At 57.1% G+C, this 15,770-nt stretch overlaps 1 protein-coding gene across 5 annotated transcripts; it reads right to left on the reverse strand.

Annotated features, from left to right (window-relative positions):
• Nucleotides 1-949: 949 nt before the first annotated feature.
• On the reverse strand, nt 950-12,160 carry LOC127463362 (leucine-rich repeat-containing protein 37A-like). Of its 5 annotated transcripts, none has more exons than XR_007900812.1 (3): nt 11,879-12,160; nt 11,262-11,455; nt 950-2,371 (listed from the first exon to the last, which is right to left on the reverse strand). XR_007900812.1 is itself a non-coding variant. In XM_051772684.1 (2 exons), the coding sequence occupies exons 1-2, from the start codon at nt 6,016-6,018 to the stop codon at nt 2,231-2,233; spliced, it is 363 nt and encodes a 120-aa protein (XP_051628644.1). In that variant the 5' UTR covers nt 6,019-6,038; the 3' UTR covers nt 950-2,230. The 5 variants fall into 5 exon arrangements, 1 of the variants encoding a protein (XP_051628644.1); XR_007900813.1 differs by lacking the exon at nt 950-2,371 and adding an exon at nt 5,626-5,694; XR_007900814.1 differs by lacking the exon at nt 950-2,371 and adding an exon at nt 11,084-11,159.
• Between the last annotated feature and the right edge of the window lie 3,610 nt (nt 12,161-15,770).

Genomic DNA, 15,770 nt, shown 5'->3' on the forward strand with positions numbered 1-15,770 from the left:
CAGCTTCTCTGGGCAATCTGTGCTGGTGCCTCAGCACTCTCACAATACATTCTCCCCCAATACACGATCTAACCCTGTTCTCAGTCAGTGTGAAGCCATTCTCATTTGGATTGGGTTTCCGTGGGCAGGTTTTGGGAGTGGAGGGGAGGCTACAGGGGTGGCTTCTGTGAGAAGCTGCAGGAAGCTTCCCCCATGTCCAGCTGATCCAATGCCAGCCAGCTCCAGGGCGGACACGTCTCTGGCCAAGGCTGAGCCAATCTGAAATGGTGGTAATGCCTCTGAGATAACATCCTTAGGAAGGGAAAAGAAGTTATTGCACCGATGTAATTGCAGCCAGAGTCAAGTGAGAATCTGTGAGGGGAACAGCTCTGCAGACAGCAAGGTCAGAGGAGTAGCAGGGGCAGGAGGTGCTCCAGGCTCTGGAGCTGAGATTCCCCTGCAGCCCAGAGTGAAGACCCTGCTGAGGCATCTGTGCCCCTGCAGCCCAGGGAGGAGCATGGGGGTGCAGAGATCCACCTGCAGGCTGTGGAGGAGCCCACACTGCAGCAGGTGGATGCCTGAAGGAGGCTGTGAACTGTGGGAAGCCTGTGCTGGAGCAGGGAAAGGACTCTGGCTCCTGTCCCTGAGCAGTGGCCGAACAAGGTGGGATGAACTGACCGTGTCCCCCATTCCCGTCTCTCTGCGCCGCTGGCACGGAGGAGGCAGAGCCCGGGAGGGAGGGAGGGGTGGGGGAAGGTGTTTTTAAGATTTATTTTACTCCTCATTATGCCCCTCTGATTCTGTTGGCAATACATTGAATTCCTATCCTCAAGCTGAGCCTGTTTTGCCCATGACGGCAATCGCTGAGTGATCTCTCCCTGTCCTTAACTCAGGAACCTTTCCCTGTATTTTCTCTGCCCTGTCTAGTTGCACAGGGTGGTGAGAGAGGGGCTTTGGAGGGCACCCGCCATCGAGCCGGGGTTCACCCACCACAGGAGTGCTGTGGGAGAGCGAGGGGAGCTTTGGAAAAGCGGGGAAAGCTCGACCTTCCCGCCAGGAGAGGCTGAGGGAGCCGCAGCCCCGCAGGGCGGGAAGCGCTGGGACCATGAGAGGCGGCAGCTCCGCCTGAGCGCGGCGGCCCCGGGAGGGACCCCCGTCCCAAAGAAGCCGAGGGAGCTTTGGGAACGGCGGCCAAAGGCCAAAAGCCCCCCAGCAGCGCCAGCAGAGGCGCCGCGGGCTCGGCAGGGAAGCGCCGCAGCTGCGCCTCAGAGGCAGCTGCGCCAGGTGGCATTCCAGGTGGTTCCCTCCTGTCCCAGGGTTTCCTAAAAGCGGCACATAAAAGAAACTTCTAAGACTCCATTTGTGAGTTGTAGAAATCAGGCAGTCTTTAATCGGCTCTGAGATGCATCGCTCATCATTTTGCCAAAATGCACCTGCTTAAAAAGGAACTGGGTGTTGCCTGGCTGGGGGCCTCAGTTCCCCTCCTCATTGTTTCCTTCAATCACTTGGCTCAGCTAAAGGGAATTTCTATCTTGTACATACTCTCAGTTCTTATACATTTCTGAATTCCAATGTCACGCGAGGTTCCCAGGGCCACCAAGAGCTCCCACTCTGTTCCACGGCTCTGTTCAGCTCCCTGGGCTTTCACAGAGCCCAACACCTCATCGAAAAGCTGTTTATGTCCAACCCAATCCTGGCTGCCTCTCCTTGTGCTCTTTGTTTGTGCTTGAGCTTCAGGACCAACCACAACCTTGTCAGCTACAACGGAGCACTGAGTGCCACGTCCAGGCCTTTGACCACCTCCAGGGATGGGGACTCCCACTCCCTGGGCAGCCCATGCCAATGCCTGAACAGCCCTTCCATGCAGAAATTCCTCCTGATGTCTGGGTCACCTTCTTGAAAGGCTTCTCTCTGTCACTTGACTTCTTCCTAATGTATCTTCTACCAGAATGCTTTTTCCTCAGCAACAAGGACATCCCTGATGTATTGAAGGAACAGCAACTCGGCTTTGCTGAGCTTGGACACACCCTGGAAAGTTCCCAGAGCTCTCCTAACCCAATGCTGCATGGCTGAAGGCAGGAGAGCAAAGCAAAACTGTGAAGAGTCAGGAAGGATGCCAGGACAAGGTTCCCCCAAGCAGGCTGAACCCTGCTGAGCTGGGGGTGTGGATGCTGCCCCAAGCTCCAGGGTTGGCCAAACATCTCCTGTGCTACCCGGCACGTGCACGGGGCTCCTCAGCTGGGCTCTGCAGCTACAGGGCTTGAGTGACAGCTGTGTCTCCAACAAGATACTGGCTTACAGTAAGGACACACGTCAGCGTCAGAGAAATGATGGCGAGGACAGACAGCAACACCACCAATGTGGTTGTGTCATCCACGGGCTCTGGTTTCTCCTGGGACAAAAGGAGACAAGATCAGCAGGGGAGAGAGGGTTGCTCCTTCCATTGCCCATTGCCCTGAAGGACACATCCAGCAGTGCCCAGCAGCTCTCCTACCTCCTCTCTGTGTTCCTTGCCCTTCTCCAAGGCTCTGCGTCTGGAGATGTTCTCTTGTAGAAGCCGTTGGCCCCTGAAAGCAGAGGCTCCCTCATTCTCTTGCCTCTTGCTGAGCAGCAAGACTTAGAAGTGGGTCAGTCTTGGAGACCATCTTGTGCTGAGGAGCCAGAGTCTGACTGGGATTGTTTTTAAAGCCTGGAGAGAAATTTATGGTGCATGACGGGACTCTATCTTATGGACTTGCTTGTTTATATCCAGTTTTAAACATTGTTTGGTGTGTTTTCCTCATATGACTGTATGAACCCCATTTTCCTGGATAGCCCGGGGCATGGCCAGGCTTGCCCAGAGCTGTTTTCCCGCCATGAGTTGTTGGCTCCCTCATTTTCCCGCTCACCCCGCGCTGATTGGCTGAGCAGTGCTGCAGTGCGGGTGAGTCCCCATTGGCCCGTAATGCCCGACTCCTCCCACGCTCCTCCTCCCGTCCCGAGTTCTCCTATCCTGTTATGCCCTGGGATGTCAATCTCACGCTCCTCCCCTGTTACCAAGCCCTTCTGACCCAGACCCTATATAAGTCCCTGCTTTGCCACAATAGATTGCCATTGCAGCCTAACTTTCTACCTCGTCGGTCTTCTTTGTGCAGTGTTGCGGTCCCATTCCCTCACCCACCGGACCGTTGTCTGGCACCAGGTGATGATGGACCACGATTTCAAAGACCTCTCCTGGAACGAGCAAAACGTCTGGGCCCTCAGGGCTACCTGGCTTATTGAGCAGCCTGGACTCTTCCTCTTGTTGCTTCCAGGCTGTCTCCCTGGTGTCAGGCAGGAGGGGGAAGTGCCCACCTCGAGAGGAAGGCTCTCCTTCAGCCCTGTCCTCTACCCTGCTGATTGCAGCGGGGCCGTTGTTATTACAGCAGGGCCGTGTCTATTCATGGGACCTGTCGCTGGCAGAGACCGAGGGGAACCCCAGCCCCGGCGCTCCGCCGGCGCAGCGCGGGGAGCCTTGAGCCCTGACGAGCGGCAGCTGCGCCTCAGCGCTGCAGCACCGGGAGGGACCCGCGTCCCAAAGAAGCCGAGGGAGCTTTGGGAACGGCGGCCAAAGGCCAAAAGCCCCCCAGCAGCGCCAGCAGAGGCGCCGCGGGCTCGGCAGGGAAGCGCCGCAGCTGCGCCTCAGAGGCAGCTCCGCCTCAGCGCGGCGGCCCCGGGAGCCGCCCCCCCCACGCCCTCAGCACAAAAGCGCGGGCAACCGGGTCGGGCCGGGCCGGCTCGGGCAGCGCTTGGGCACGGCGGGCTCCAGGCACAGGGCACAGCACCACGGAGGGGGAAAACGCCGCCAACACCATCCAGGCCAACCTGGGACCGGCCAACACCTTGTCAGCTACACCACAGCCCTGAGTGCCATGTCCATGCTTTTCTTGAACACCCCGGCAATGGGGACTCCCCCACTCCCTGGGCAGCCCATGCCAAGGACTGACCACCCTCGCCATGCAGAAATTCCTCCTCGGGTCTCTGTTTCCTCTCTCACACACCCTGACAACTATTGGAAGGCTATTCACAGCCACATTTAACAAAGCTGTCTCACAAGGTTGTGCCTTAACCCTCTCTGAGATGATGGCCATGCTCGATGACACCAGCCCCTCAGGCAGGGTCAGTGTCCAGCTGGTGTCAGAAATCCTCTCACCTCGGAAGCCCTTTTTGCCCTGCAGCAGCTCGGGAGTCACAAAGTCCTCCAGAGCTGCAGGGAAAACAGCCCCTTCTGCAGTCTGGAGCAAAGGGGGGGGAAGAAGAGGCCTTGGATGCAAGGTCTGCCTTCTCTCTCTCCCGCTTACCAGCTGTTGGTGAGTCTCGTGCCTCACAAACACACACTCACTCCAGTGCTGCCTCCAACCCTGGTTTAGGCAGAGTTGGGGGGCTGCAGGGCCACCCTTTGCCCCCCCGGAAGGGGGGAAGAAGGAGGCCCGGCCACCCCTTGGCATTCTACACCTACACACAGCAGCAGACACAGACCCATTGCCAACAACTTCGGCTGGCTGTGTAGATGGGATTTTTCAGCAGGAGGGAACAAGATGAGCAGTGATTGGCCCTCCAGGGAAGACTGCCCTGGCACCCAGTCACCTCTGAGCCCCCCGGCTTCCAGGGGGGCAATCTGAAACTATGACACCTCTACATCCTCTGACTTCTTGTTCTTGTTCTTCCTCCACCTCCATCACACAATTACAAAGAATCTGAGAACAAAAGAAACGAAAGGAAAAGAAGCAGGCGGGTTTGGACAGGGAGGGCAGCAGCAGGGCCAGCACCTCTCCCTGCTCAGGGGGCCTTTCAGGAGAGCCTAAGGAAGATTGGGAGCCCCAGCAGGGATGGCACTGACTGGCCAAGCTCATCCAAGCCATCCAGGGGCGAGCATCACTGGCACGGAGAAGGGCTGGTTGGGATGTGCTCTGACATGTGTGCCCATGGCTCCCACTCTGGGCTCCTTTGCTGGGGCTCTCCCAAAAGCAACGTGGTTTAAACACAGGCAGGGGAGTCTTTGGCAGTGGCTCCCGCATGGCTGGGGGGCCTGGGGATGAGTTGCTCTTCAGAGTAAAGACTGTTGGTGGCACAGCAGTGGCACGGGCAGGCAGTAATTAATTACCTTCTCCCCACAGTGCACAGGCATTGGCAAAACACTGCACAGGGTCGGGAGCAGAGCTGGGGAAGGAGAAAGGGAGACTTGTAACATCAGAGTTTTCTTGTGATACTCTGCAAAACCACAGAGGCCAAAAGCTTCTTCCTCCAACCACACGTGCAAGTCTGTGCCAGCAGCCACAATTTTTAGAAGAGTCTGTCCTCCCTTCCCAGTTTCCCTCTTCTCCCTGCCTCTGGAAGGTGAATTAACTCCCAGAGCTCTCGTAATCCCATTGCTGCATGGCTGAAGGCAGGAGAGCAAAGCAAAACTGTGGAGAGTCAGGAAGGAGGCCAGGACAAGGTTCCCCCAAACAGGCTGAACCCTGCTGAGCTGGGGGTGTGGATGCTGCCCCAAGCTCCAGGGTTGGCCAAACATCTCCTGTGCTACCCGGCACGTGCACGGGGCTCCTCAACTGGGCTCTGCAGCTACAGGGCTTGAGTGACAGCTGTGTCTCCAACAAGATACTGGCTTACACTGAGGACACGCGTCAGAGAAATGATGGCGAGGACAGACAGCAACACCACCAATGTGGTTGTGTCATCCACGGGCTCTGGTTTCTCCTGGGACAAAAGGAGACAAGATCAGCAGGGGAGAGAGGGTTGCTCCTTCCATTGCCCATTGCCCTGAAGGACACATCCAGCAGTGCCCAGCAGCTCTCCTACCTCCCCTCTGTGTTTCTTGCCCTTCTCCAAGGCTGTGCATCTGGAGATGTTCTCTTCTATTGGGCACTGGCCTGTGAAAGCAGAGGCTCCCTCGCTCTCTTGCCTCTTGCTGAGCAGACTTAGAAGCAGCTCAGTCTTGGAGACCATCTTGGCACAGGCCAGCTGCAGCCCGGGCAGGCTGCAGTCCGTCCTCAGGGCTTGTTCCACATGGGCCATGAACATCCACGGGCCTTTGTCTGGCACCAGGTGATGATGGACCACGATTTCAAAGTCCTCTCCTGGAATGGGCAAAACGTCTGGGCCCTCAGGGCTACCTGGCTTGTGGAGGAGCCTGGAGCCTTCCTCTTGTTGCTTCCAGGCTGTCTCCCTGGTGTCAGGCAGGAGGGGGAAGTGCCCACCTCGAGAGGAAGGCTCTCCTTCAGCCCTGTCCTCTACCCTGCTGATTGCAGCGGGGCCGTTGTTAACCAGCGGGTCAGAGAGAAAATCCAGGTTCCTGTTTAGAGCCTGCTGGGCTTTGTTTTCTCTGCCTGTGGGCTCTCCCTGAGCTTTGGCAGGCTCAATGCCTGGTAGAAAAGCAGATTTTGGCCAACCCAGTATTGGTTGCCTCTCTTCTTGTGCTCTTTGTTTGTCCACATGTAGTTCTGCCTTGGAGTTGGAGCTACCTCCACACCCTTGTGGTGTCCAAAGACGGAGTCTTCATCGGTGGGGTTTAACCCACCAGCTCCATCCCAGGGGTTCAGTGCTTGCCAGTTCAAACCCCAGTCCCGCTGCTGGCCCTGGACACCCGAGCACAGCCTCCCTCCCACACACACACGGGAACAGCCACACACACACACAGGCACTTCCCCCGTCTCACAGGACACTCTGGCTGCAGAAAACGGGATTTATTGGGAAAACATTCCCAACTGGGAAAGACAAACCAGCTGGACAAAAGGGGCTGCGGGGAGGGGACCCTGCCACACGAGCTGACCCCCTGGCCATTGCAACCCTGGCAAGGCTGCGCGCTCCGGAGCCTGCGCGGCGGCAGCGGCTGCTCAGGACACCTGGGGCTGCCTGGATCACCTCTTCCTATTTCCTAAGGAGGAGCTTTGGAGGTCCCAGGGCATCCCACCCTGCTCCCAGGTGCCCAGGCAGAAGCTATGGGTGTCCTAAGGCATCCCACTTCCCTCTTCCCACCCCCTGTTCCCAGGGAACAGCTATGGGGGTCATAAGGCATCCCACCTCCCTCTTCCCAGCCCCTGTTCCCAGCTCCCCAGGGAGAACTATGGGGGTCCTAAAGATATCCCACCTCCCTCTTCCCACCCCCTGTTCCCAGATCCCCAGGGAAAAGCTATGGGGGTCCTAAGGCATCCCACCTCCCTCTTCCCACCCCCTGTTCCCCAGGTCCCCAGGGAGAAGCTGTGGGGGTCCTAAAGGTATCCCACCTCCCTCTTCCCACCCCCTTGTTCCCAGGTCCCCAGGGAAAAGCTACTGGGGACCTAGAGGGATCCCACCTCCCTCTTCATACCCCTCCCTGTTTCCAGGGAGAAGCTATGGGGGTCCTAAAGGTACCCCACCTCCCTCTTCCCAGCCCCTGTTGTTCCCAGGGAACAGCTATGGGGATCGTAAGGCATCCCACCTCCCTCTTCCCAGCCCCTGTTCCCAGCTCCCCAGGGAGAACTATGGGGGTCCTAAAGATATCCCACCTCCCTCTTCCCACACCCTTGTTCCCAGGTCCCCAGGGAAAAGCTATGGGGGTCCTAAAGGTATCCCACCTCCCTCTTCCCACCCCCTGTTCCCAGGTCCCCAAGGAGAAGCTATGGGGGTCCTAAAGGATCCCACCCCCCTCTTCCCACCCCCCTGTTTCCAGGGAGAAGTTATGGGGATCCTAAAGTATCCCACCTCCCTCTTCCCACCCCCTGTTCCCAGCTCCCCAGGGAGAACTATGGGGGTCCTAAAGATATCCCACCTCCCTCTTCCCACACCCTTGTTCCCAGGTCCCCAGGGAAAAGCTATGGGGGTCCTAAAGGTATCCCACCTCCCTCTTCCCAGCCCCTGTTCCCAGGTCCCCAAGGAGAAGCTATGGGGGTCCTAAAGGATCCCACCCCCCTCTTCCCACCCGCCTGTTTCCAGGGAGAAGCTATGGGGGTCCTAAAGATATCCCACCCCCCTCTTCCCACCCCCTGTTCCCAGGTCCCCAAGAGAAGCTATGGGGGTCCTAAAGGATCCCACCCCCCTCTTCCCACCCCCCTGTTTCCAGGGAGAAGTTATGGGGATCCTAAAGGTATCCCACCTCCCTCTTCCCACCCCCTTGTTCCCAGGTCCCCAGGGAAAAGCTACTGGGGACCTAGAGGGATCCCACCTCCCTCTTCCTACCCCTCCCTGTTTCCAGGGAGAAGCTATGGGGGTCCTAAAGGTACCCCACCTCCCTCTTCCCACCCCCCTGTTCCCAGATCCCCAGGGAGAACTATGGGGGTCCTAAAGATATCCCACCTCCCTCTTCCCACCCCCTGTTCCCAGGTCCCCAAGGAGAAGCTATGGGGGTCCTAAAGGATCCCACCCCCCTCTTCCCACCCCCCTGTTTCCAGGGAGAAGTTATGGGGATCCTAAAGTATCCCACCTCCCTCTTCCCAGCCCCTGTTCCCAGCTCCCCAGGGAGAACTATGGGGGTCCTAAAGATATCCCACCTCCCTCTTCCCACACCCTTGTTCCCAGGTCCCCAGGGAAAAGCTATGGGGGTCCTAAAGGATCCCACCCCCCTCTTCCCACCCCCTTGTTCCCAGGTCCCCAGGGAAAAGCTACTGGGGACCTAGAGGGATCCCACCTCCCTCTTCCTACCCCTCCATGTTTCCAGGGAGAAGCTATGGGGGTCCTAAAGGTACCCCACCTCCCTCTTCCCAGCCCCTGTTCCCAGGTCCCCAAGGAGAAGCTATGGGGGTCCTAAAGGATCCCACCCCCCTCTTCCCACCCGCCTGTTTCCAGGGAGAAGCTATGGGGGTCCTAAAGATATCCCACCCCCCTCTTCCCACCCCCCTGTTTCCAGGGAGAAGTTATGGGGATCCTAAAGTATCCCACCTCCCTCTTCCCACCCCCTTGTTCCCAGGTCCCCAGGGAAAAGCTACTGGGGACCTAGAGGGATCCCACCTCCCTCTTCCTACCCCTCCCTGTTTCCAGGGAGAAGCTATGGGGGTCCTAAAGGTATCCCACCTCCCTCTTCCCACCCCCCTGTTCCCAGATCCCCAGGGAGAACTTGGAGGGTCCCAGGGCATTCCACCCCTGCCCCCTTTCCCAGGTGCCAGGGGGCTCCTCAGGGTGTCCTGAGCACGGCAGCCGCCTGCAGCATCCTCTCTGCACAGAGGGCTCACCCAGTCAGCGGCCCAGATTTTGGGGTGCTGGAGGCAGGGCAGCGTCCGGGCAGGAGCATCTTGGGTCTGGGCAAAGGCATTGCCTCAAACTTCTTCCATCTGCAATAACAGAAAGGAAATCACATCCAAGGAAGTAACAGTGAAGGAAATAACATTCAAGGAAAGGGTCAAGGAAACATCAGTAAGGAAATAGCCAAGGAAACAGACTCCAAGGAAATAGGATCCAAGGAAAGAAGACTAAGAAAATGACAAGGAAATAACAGCTAGGGAACTAGGTTCCAAGGATATAGCCACCAAGGGAATAGCATCCAAGGAAACCTCAACAGTTCCTATATCAGAACAAGACCTGAAGAAGCAGCACAGGTATTGCTTGTCTTAAAAACATCCGCCAGGCCTTCGATTCCCAGGAAAACAAATCCCTGGATGAGCTGTGCAATGCAGACTACTGGGGTGTGGAGAATACTCTGGGTTTGACTCTGAAGTGATGGGAAACAGGCAAGTGCTGGAAAGCGCCATGGAGGGGAATGAGGTGAGGAAGAACAGGCAGTGTGGGCAGAGGGGCAGCACTGGAATGTGCTCCCTGCTCTTACCTGCTCTACAGCCTTTGCCTTGTTGTACTCCTTCCTCCCTCTCCGGCACAGTATTTTAAAGAACCTGATAAAAAAAAAGGAAAATAAGGCTCAAAAGTGAAGGCAGCTGTTGATGGTGGTTGAGGGCAGAAAGGCTGTGTGTGCCCTGCCCTGTCAGGGAAGCAGCCACTGGAGGAGTCGGGAAGTGACATTTCCAGCAGGGCAAACCATTGGAGTTTGCAAGGGGGATGGGGAAAAAAAGGCTTTTGGGCATCATCTCTCAGTTCATAAACAGGGAGGTTTGGCCAGGGAGGGCAGCAGCAGTGCCAGCACCTCTCTCTGCTTCTGGCAGGGGTTTCAGCAGAGCCTGAGGAATTTGGGGAGCCCCAGAAGGGACAGCGCTGGCTGGCGTGGCTGGGAATGAGCCCTGGGTGGGAAAGGCATGTGGAAAGGATGGGAGCAAGTTCTTTAAAAGCCTCTGTGGGGAGCAGGGCAGGGAGAAATAGGGCAGAGCCGTCCCCAGAGGAGAGTCTTGCTGGGAACTGGAGCAGAGAGGGATTTCCTTGTGGTGGCAGCAATGTGGGACCCCCCCGAGCCCGACCCCAGCCCAGCAGCGGTGCAGAGAAGGGCTGGTTGGGATGTGCTCTGACATGTGTGCCCATGGTTCCCACTCTGGGCTCCTTTGCTGGGGCTCTCCCAAAAGCAACGTGGTTTAAACACAGGCAGGGGAGTCTTTGGCAGCGGCTCCCGCAAGGCTGGGTGGCCTGGGGATGAGTTGCTCTTCAGAGTAAAGACTGTTGGTGGCACAGAAGTGGCACGGGCAGGGAGTAATTACCTTCTCAGCAATGATTTCCTACGGCATCGGGGTTGGAAATCATCTTCACGAGGCTCGGAGCATGTCTGGGGATGGAGAAAGAGAGACTTGTAATACCAGAGTTTTCTTGTCATGCTCTGCAAAAAAACGGAGGCCAAAAGGTTCTTCCTCCAACCCAGCCCATTCTACACAGGTGCAAGTCTGCGCCAGCAGCCACAATTTTTAGAAAAGCCTGTAGCCCCTTCCCAGCTTCCTGCTTCCCCCTGCATCCGGAACGTGAATTAACTCCCAGAGCTCTCCTAACCCCATTGCTGCATGGCTGAAGGCAGGAGAGCAAAGCAAAACTGTGAAGAATCAGGAAGGATGCCAGGACAAGGTTCCCCCAAGCAGGCTGAACCCTGCTGAGCTGGGGGTGTGGATGCTGCCCCAAGCTCCAGGGTTGGCCAAACATCTCCTGTGCTACCCGGCACGTGCACGGGGCTCCTCAACTGGGCTCTGCAGCTGCAGGGCTTGAGTGACAGCTGTGTCTCCAACAAGATACTGGCTTACACTAAGGACACGCGTCAGAGAAATGATGGCGAGGACAGACAGCAACACCACCAATGTGGTTGTGTCATCCACGGGCTCTGGTTTCTCCTGGGACAAAAGGAGACAAGATCAGCAGGGGAGAGAGGGTTGCTCCTTCCATTGCCCATTGCCCTGAAGGACACATCCAGCAGTGCCCAGCAGCTCTCCTACCTCCCCTCTGTGTTCCTTGCCCTCCTCTAAGGCTCTGCGTCTGGAAATGTTCTCTTGTAGAAGACGTTGGCCCCTGAAACCAGAGGCTCCCTCATTCTCTTGCCTCTTGCTGAGCAGCAAGACTTAGAAGCGGGTCAGTCTTGGAGACCATCTTGTGCTGAGGAGCCAGAGTCTGACTGGGAACGTTTTAAAGCCTGGAGAGAAATTTATGGTGCATGACAGGACTCTATCTTATGGACTTGCTTGTTTATATCCAGTTTTAAACATTGTTTGGTGTGTTTTCCTCATATGACTGTATGAACCCCATTTTCCTGGATAGCCCGGGGCATGGCCAGGCTTGCCCAGAGCTGTTTTCCCGCCATGAGTTGTTGGCTCCCTCATTTTCCCGCTCACCCCGCGCTGATTGGCTGAGCAGTGCTGCAGTGCGGGTGAGTCCCCATTGGCCCGTAATGCCCGACTCCTCCCACGCTCCTCCTCCCGTCCCGAGTTCTCCTATCCTGTTATGCCCTGGGATGTCAATCTCACGCTCCTCCCCTGTTACCAAGCCCTTCTGAACCAGACCCTATATAAGTCCCTGCTCTGCCGCAGTACGTTGCCATTGTAGCCTGACTTTCTACCTCGTCGGTCTTCTTTGTGCAGTGTTGCGGTCCCATTCCCTCACCCACCGGACCGTTGTCTGGCACCAGGTGATGATGGACCACGATTTCAAAGACCTCTCCTGGAACGAGCAAAACGTCTGGGCCCTCAGGGCTACCTGGCTTATTGAGCAGCCTGGACTCTTCCTCTTGTTGCTTCCAGGCTGTCTCCCTGGTGTCAGGGATGAGAGGGAAGTGCCCACCTCGAGAGGAAGGCTCTCCTTCAGCCCTGTCCTCTACCCTGCTGATTGCAGCGGGGCCGTTGTTATTACAGCAGGGCCGTGTCTATTCACGGGACCTGTCGCTGGCAGAGACCGAGGGGAACCCCAGCCCCGGCGCTCCGCCGGCGCAGCGCGGGGAGCCTTGAGCCCTGACGAGCGGCAGCTGCGCCTCAGCGCTGCAGCACCGGGAGGGACCCGCGTCCCAAAGAAGCCGAGGGAGCTTTGGGAACGGCGGCCAAAGGCCAAAAGCCCCCCAGCAGCGCCAGCAGAGGCGCCGCGGGCTCGGCAGGGAAGCGCCGCAGCTGCGCCTCAGAGGCAGCTCCGCCTCAGCGCGGCGGCCCCGGGAGCCGCCCCCCCCACGCCCTCAGCACAAAAGCGCGGGCAACCGGGTCGGGCCGGGCCGGCTCGGGCAGCGCTTGGGCACGGCGGGCTCCAGGCACAGGGCACAGCACCACGGAGGGGGGAAAAGGCCGCCAACACGAGGCTGCCTGAAGGAGAGAGACAGGAGCCACTCAGTGGTGGGAAATACCCTCGCCCATAAACTTCCCAGTTGTCACTCCTGAACATTTCCCTCCTCTCCCAGGGGTTCCCCGGTCCACCAAGAGCTCCCTCTCCGTTTCCACTGCTCAGTTCAGCTCCCAAGGGTGTGCAGTGGCATCAGGAGTGAAAAGTCTCCAACCGTCAGCCTGGGAGCCAGGCGGGTGTGAGGGAGCAGGGCAAAGGGGTGCCAGGAATGGAAACAAGTCCCTGCTTGGGGCAGCAGCAAATCCCCTCCCAGCCGGTCTCACCTTCCCAGGAGGTGGTTTTGCACCTTGAGGGCTGGGACAGTGATGCTGTGGGTGAAGGTCTGTCCAGGTCTCAGGAGTTCCCCAGGGTGAGTCAATCCACCCACGCTGGTTGAGAGGGTCCCCTGGGACGCTGCCCTGAGGGGCAGAGGAGTCCAGGAAGACTGGACATTCTCCAAGAGGGAAACCTTAGGGCACAGGCAGGAACAGGTTGTGCCCATGTGCCAGAGGACAAGCTGGCAGGGAAGCACAGCAGCTGAGGAGGGAGCTTTGGCTGGGACTGAGGGAAAACACAGAATTTATAGCTTTGGACGAAGGGGCAGCAACGCAGGAGAACGGCGAGGATGTCCCCAAGTTATGCAGGGAGAAAGTTAGAAAGGCAAAAGCCCAGCTCGAACTTAATTCGCCCTTTGCTGTAAGAGAGAACAGAATGTGCTCTCTTCCCTTCCCTGCTCTACAGCCTCTCCCTCGCTGTACTCCTTCTTCCTCCCTCTCCACTGAAGTTTCTCAAAGAACCTGAAGAAATCCAAAGGGAAAAGAAGGCTCAAAAGTGAAGGCAGCAGTTGATGGTGGTTGAGGGCAGAAAGGCTGTGTGTGCCCTGCCCTGTTGGGGAAGCAGCCACTGGAGGAGTGGGGAAGTGACATTTCCAGCAGGGCAAACCATTGGAGTTTGCAAGGGGGATGGGGAAAAAAAGGCTTTTGGGCATCATCTCCACAGAATTCCCTGCTCCCAGTTCATAAACAGGGAGGTTTGGCCATGGAGGGCAGCAGCAGTGCCAGCACCTCTCCCTGCTTCTGGCAGGGGTTTCAGCAGAGCCTGAGGAATTTGGGGAGCCCCAGAAGGGACAGCGCTGGCTGGCGTGGCTGGGAATGAGCCCTGGGTGGGAAAGGCATGTGGAAAGGATGGGAGCAAGTTCTTTAAAAGCCTCTGTGGGGAGCAGGGCAGGGAGAAATAGGGCAGAGCCATCCCCAGAGGCGAGTCTTGCTGGGAACTGGAGCAGAGAGGGTGGTGGCAGCAATGTGGGACCCCCCCGAGCCCGACCCCAGCCCAGCAGCGGTGCAGAGAAGGGCTGGTTGGGATGTGCTCTGACATGTGTGCCCATGGCTCCCACTCTGGGCTCCTTTGCTGGGGCTCTCCCAAAAGCAACGTGGTTTAAACACAGGCAGGGGAGTCTTGAGGCTTCTGACATGCCCCTCAGTGCTACTCAGGGTCAGGGCAACCCCAAGAGTTACAGTTCCATGGTGTCGTCCAATTTTCAAGTCCAAGCCCCCCTCCCACAATTTGCTTCAGTGTTAGAGGTTTTTCCAGACATAAGACAAGACTCAGTATCAGGGAATTATCTTACTTTTTTTTTTTTTAATAAATACTTTAATCCTTTATCTACACAATTCTAAGTATTTCTCCTATGGTCAAGCAATATTTACATTGGATTAAGTCCCTCCTTTTCCCTCCAATAAAAGTTCAGAAGGGAAGATGGAAAGACCCTTCCCACTTCCAGGGCAGCAGTGTCTCTCCTCTTCTAGGCAGCAGTCGTAGCTGGATTTGTCGTAGCTGGAAAATTTATCTCTTCATCACAGTATAGGGGTTTTCTCTCACCCCTCTCAGCCCTTCGGCTCCAACCGAAGGTCTCGCCCATGGACTGCCAGCAGGGACAAAAACTCGCTTCACCACGGTCATATCACGAAGTGCAGGGCATCTTGGTGAAAGTCCCTTCCTGAGGGGATTCAAGTTCCTCCTGAGTCAGAACGTTTAGGGCAGCTCTCAGTTCAGTCTTTGCCCCCAGCGTTCTGACAGAGCTCCTTTGCTCCGTCTCAAACTGCCAAGGTGGCAGGGGGGAAAAGGCCCCTTCCCCTGCATTCCATCCTGGTCCAGCTCACAGGACGTCTCTGAGCTTCTCAGCTCCTGTCTCCGGTGGAGAAAACTCCCTCAGCCAGCTCATAATTAAATTTGTCAATTTGTTCCTCTCTTATGGGGGTTGGGAGATGGGTGCAGAGTTAGGGATGTCCCCAGCTGCTCACCTGTCTGCTGCGAAGGCTGGCACTGACCTGATGGTCTGCAGTCTGTTCAGCCAAGGAGGACCAGCGGGGTGATCCTTAGGACCCCCATAGCTTCTTCCTGGGACCTGGGAACAGGGGAGTGGGAAGAGGGAGGTGGGATACCTTTAGGACCGCCATAAATTCTCCCTGGGAACCTGGGAACAAGGGGGTAGGATGCCTTAGGACCTCCATAGCTTCTTCTTGGGACCTGGGAACAGTGGGGTGGGAAGAGGGAGGTGGGATACCTTTAGGACCCCTATAGCTTCTTCCTGGGTCCTGGGAAGAGAGAAGAAAACCAGCTGCAGACAGAGGAATGTGTTTGGACCTGAGAAGAGATGGTGGTGAGCTGTCAGGAGACAGGATGGGGGGCGTGCACAGAAGCTGGAGACCAATTAGTGATGAGATACAGACCCGTGAACAAGAACACGTAACCAATGACATGTATTATATTAGCGCGTGGACAGAGGAAAAGTAGATAAACAGAACAAGTTTGTTTATAATAAAACCTTTTGGCCTGCCTGCCTGCAGTCTGAGAGCATCATTCAGGCCGCCGTCATTATTGCAGGTGGAAGAAGTTTGAGGCAATGCCTTTGCCCAGCCCCAAGATGCTCCTGCCCGGACGCTGCCCTGCCTCCAGCACCCCAAAATCTGGGCCGCTGACTGGGTGAGCCCTCTGTGCAGAGAGGATGCTGCAGGCGGCTGCCGTGCTCAGGACACCCTGAGGAGCCTCCCTGGCACCTGGGAATGGGACCCTCCAAGCTTCTCCCTGGGGCCGTGGGAACAGGGGGGTGGGATGCCTTTAGGACCCCCATATCCTCTTCCTGGGAACAG

This window comes from Manacus candei, unplaced genomic scaffold, assembly GCF_025592945.1.
Source record: "Manacus candei isolate 608988 ecotype Guabito, Panama unplaced genomic scaffold, ASM2559294v1 h1tg000158l, whole genome shotgun sequence".
Lineage (NCBI taxonomy): Eukaryota > Metazoa > Chordata > Aves > Passeriformes > Pipridae > Manacus > Manacus candei.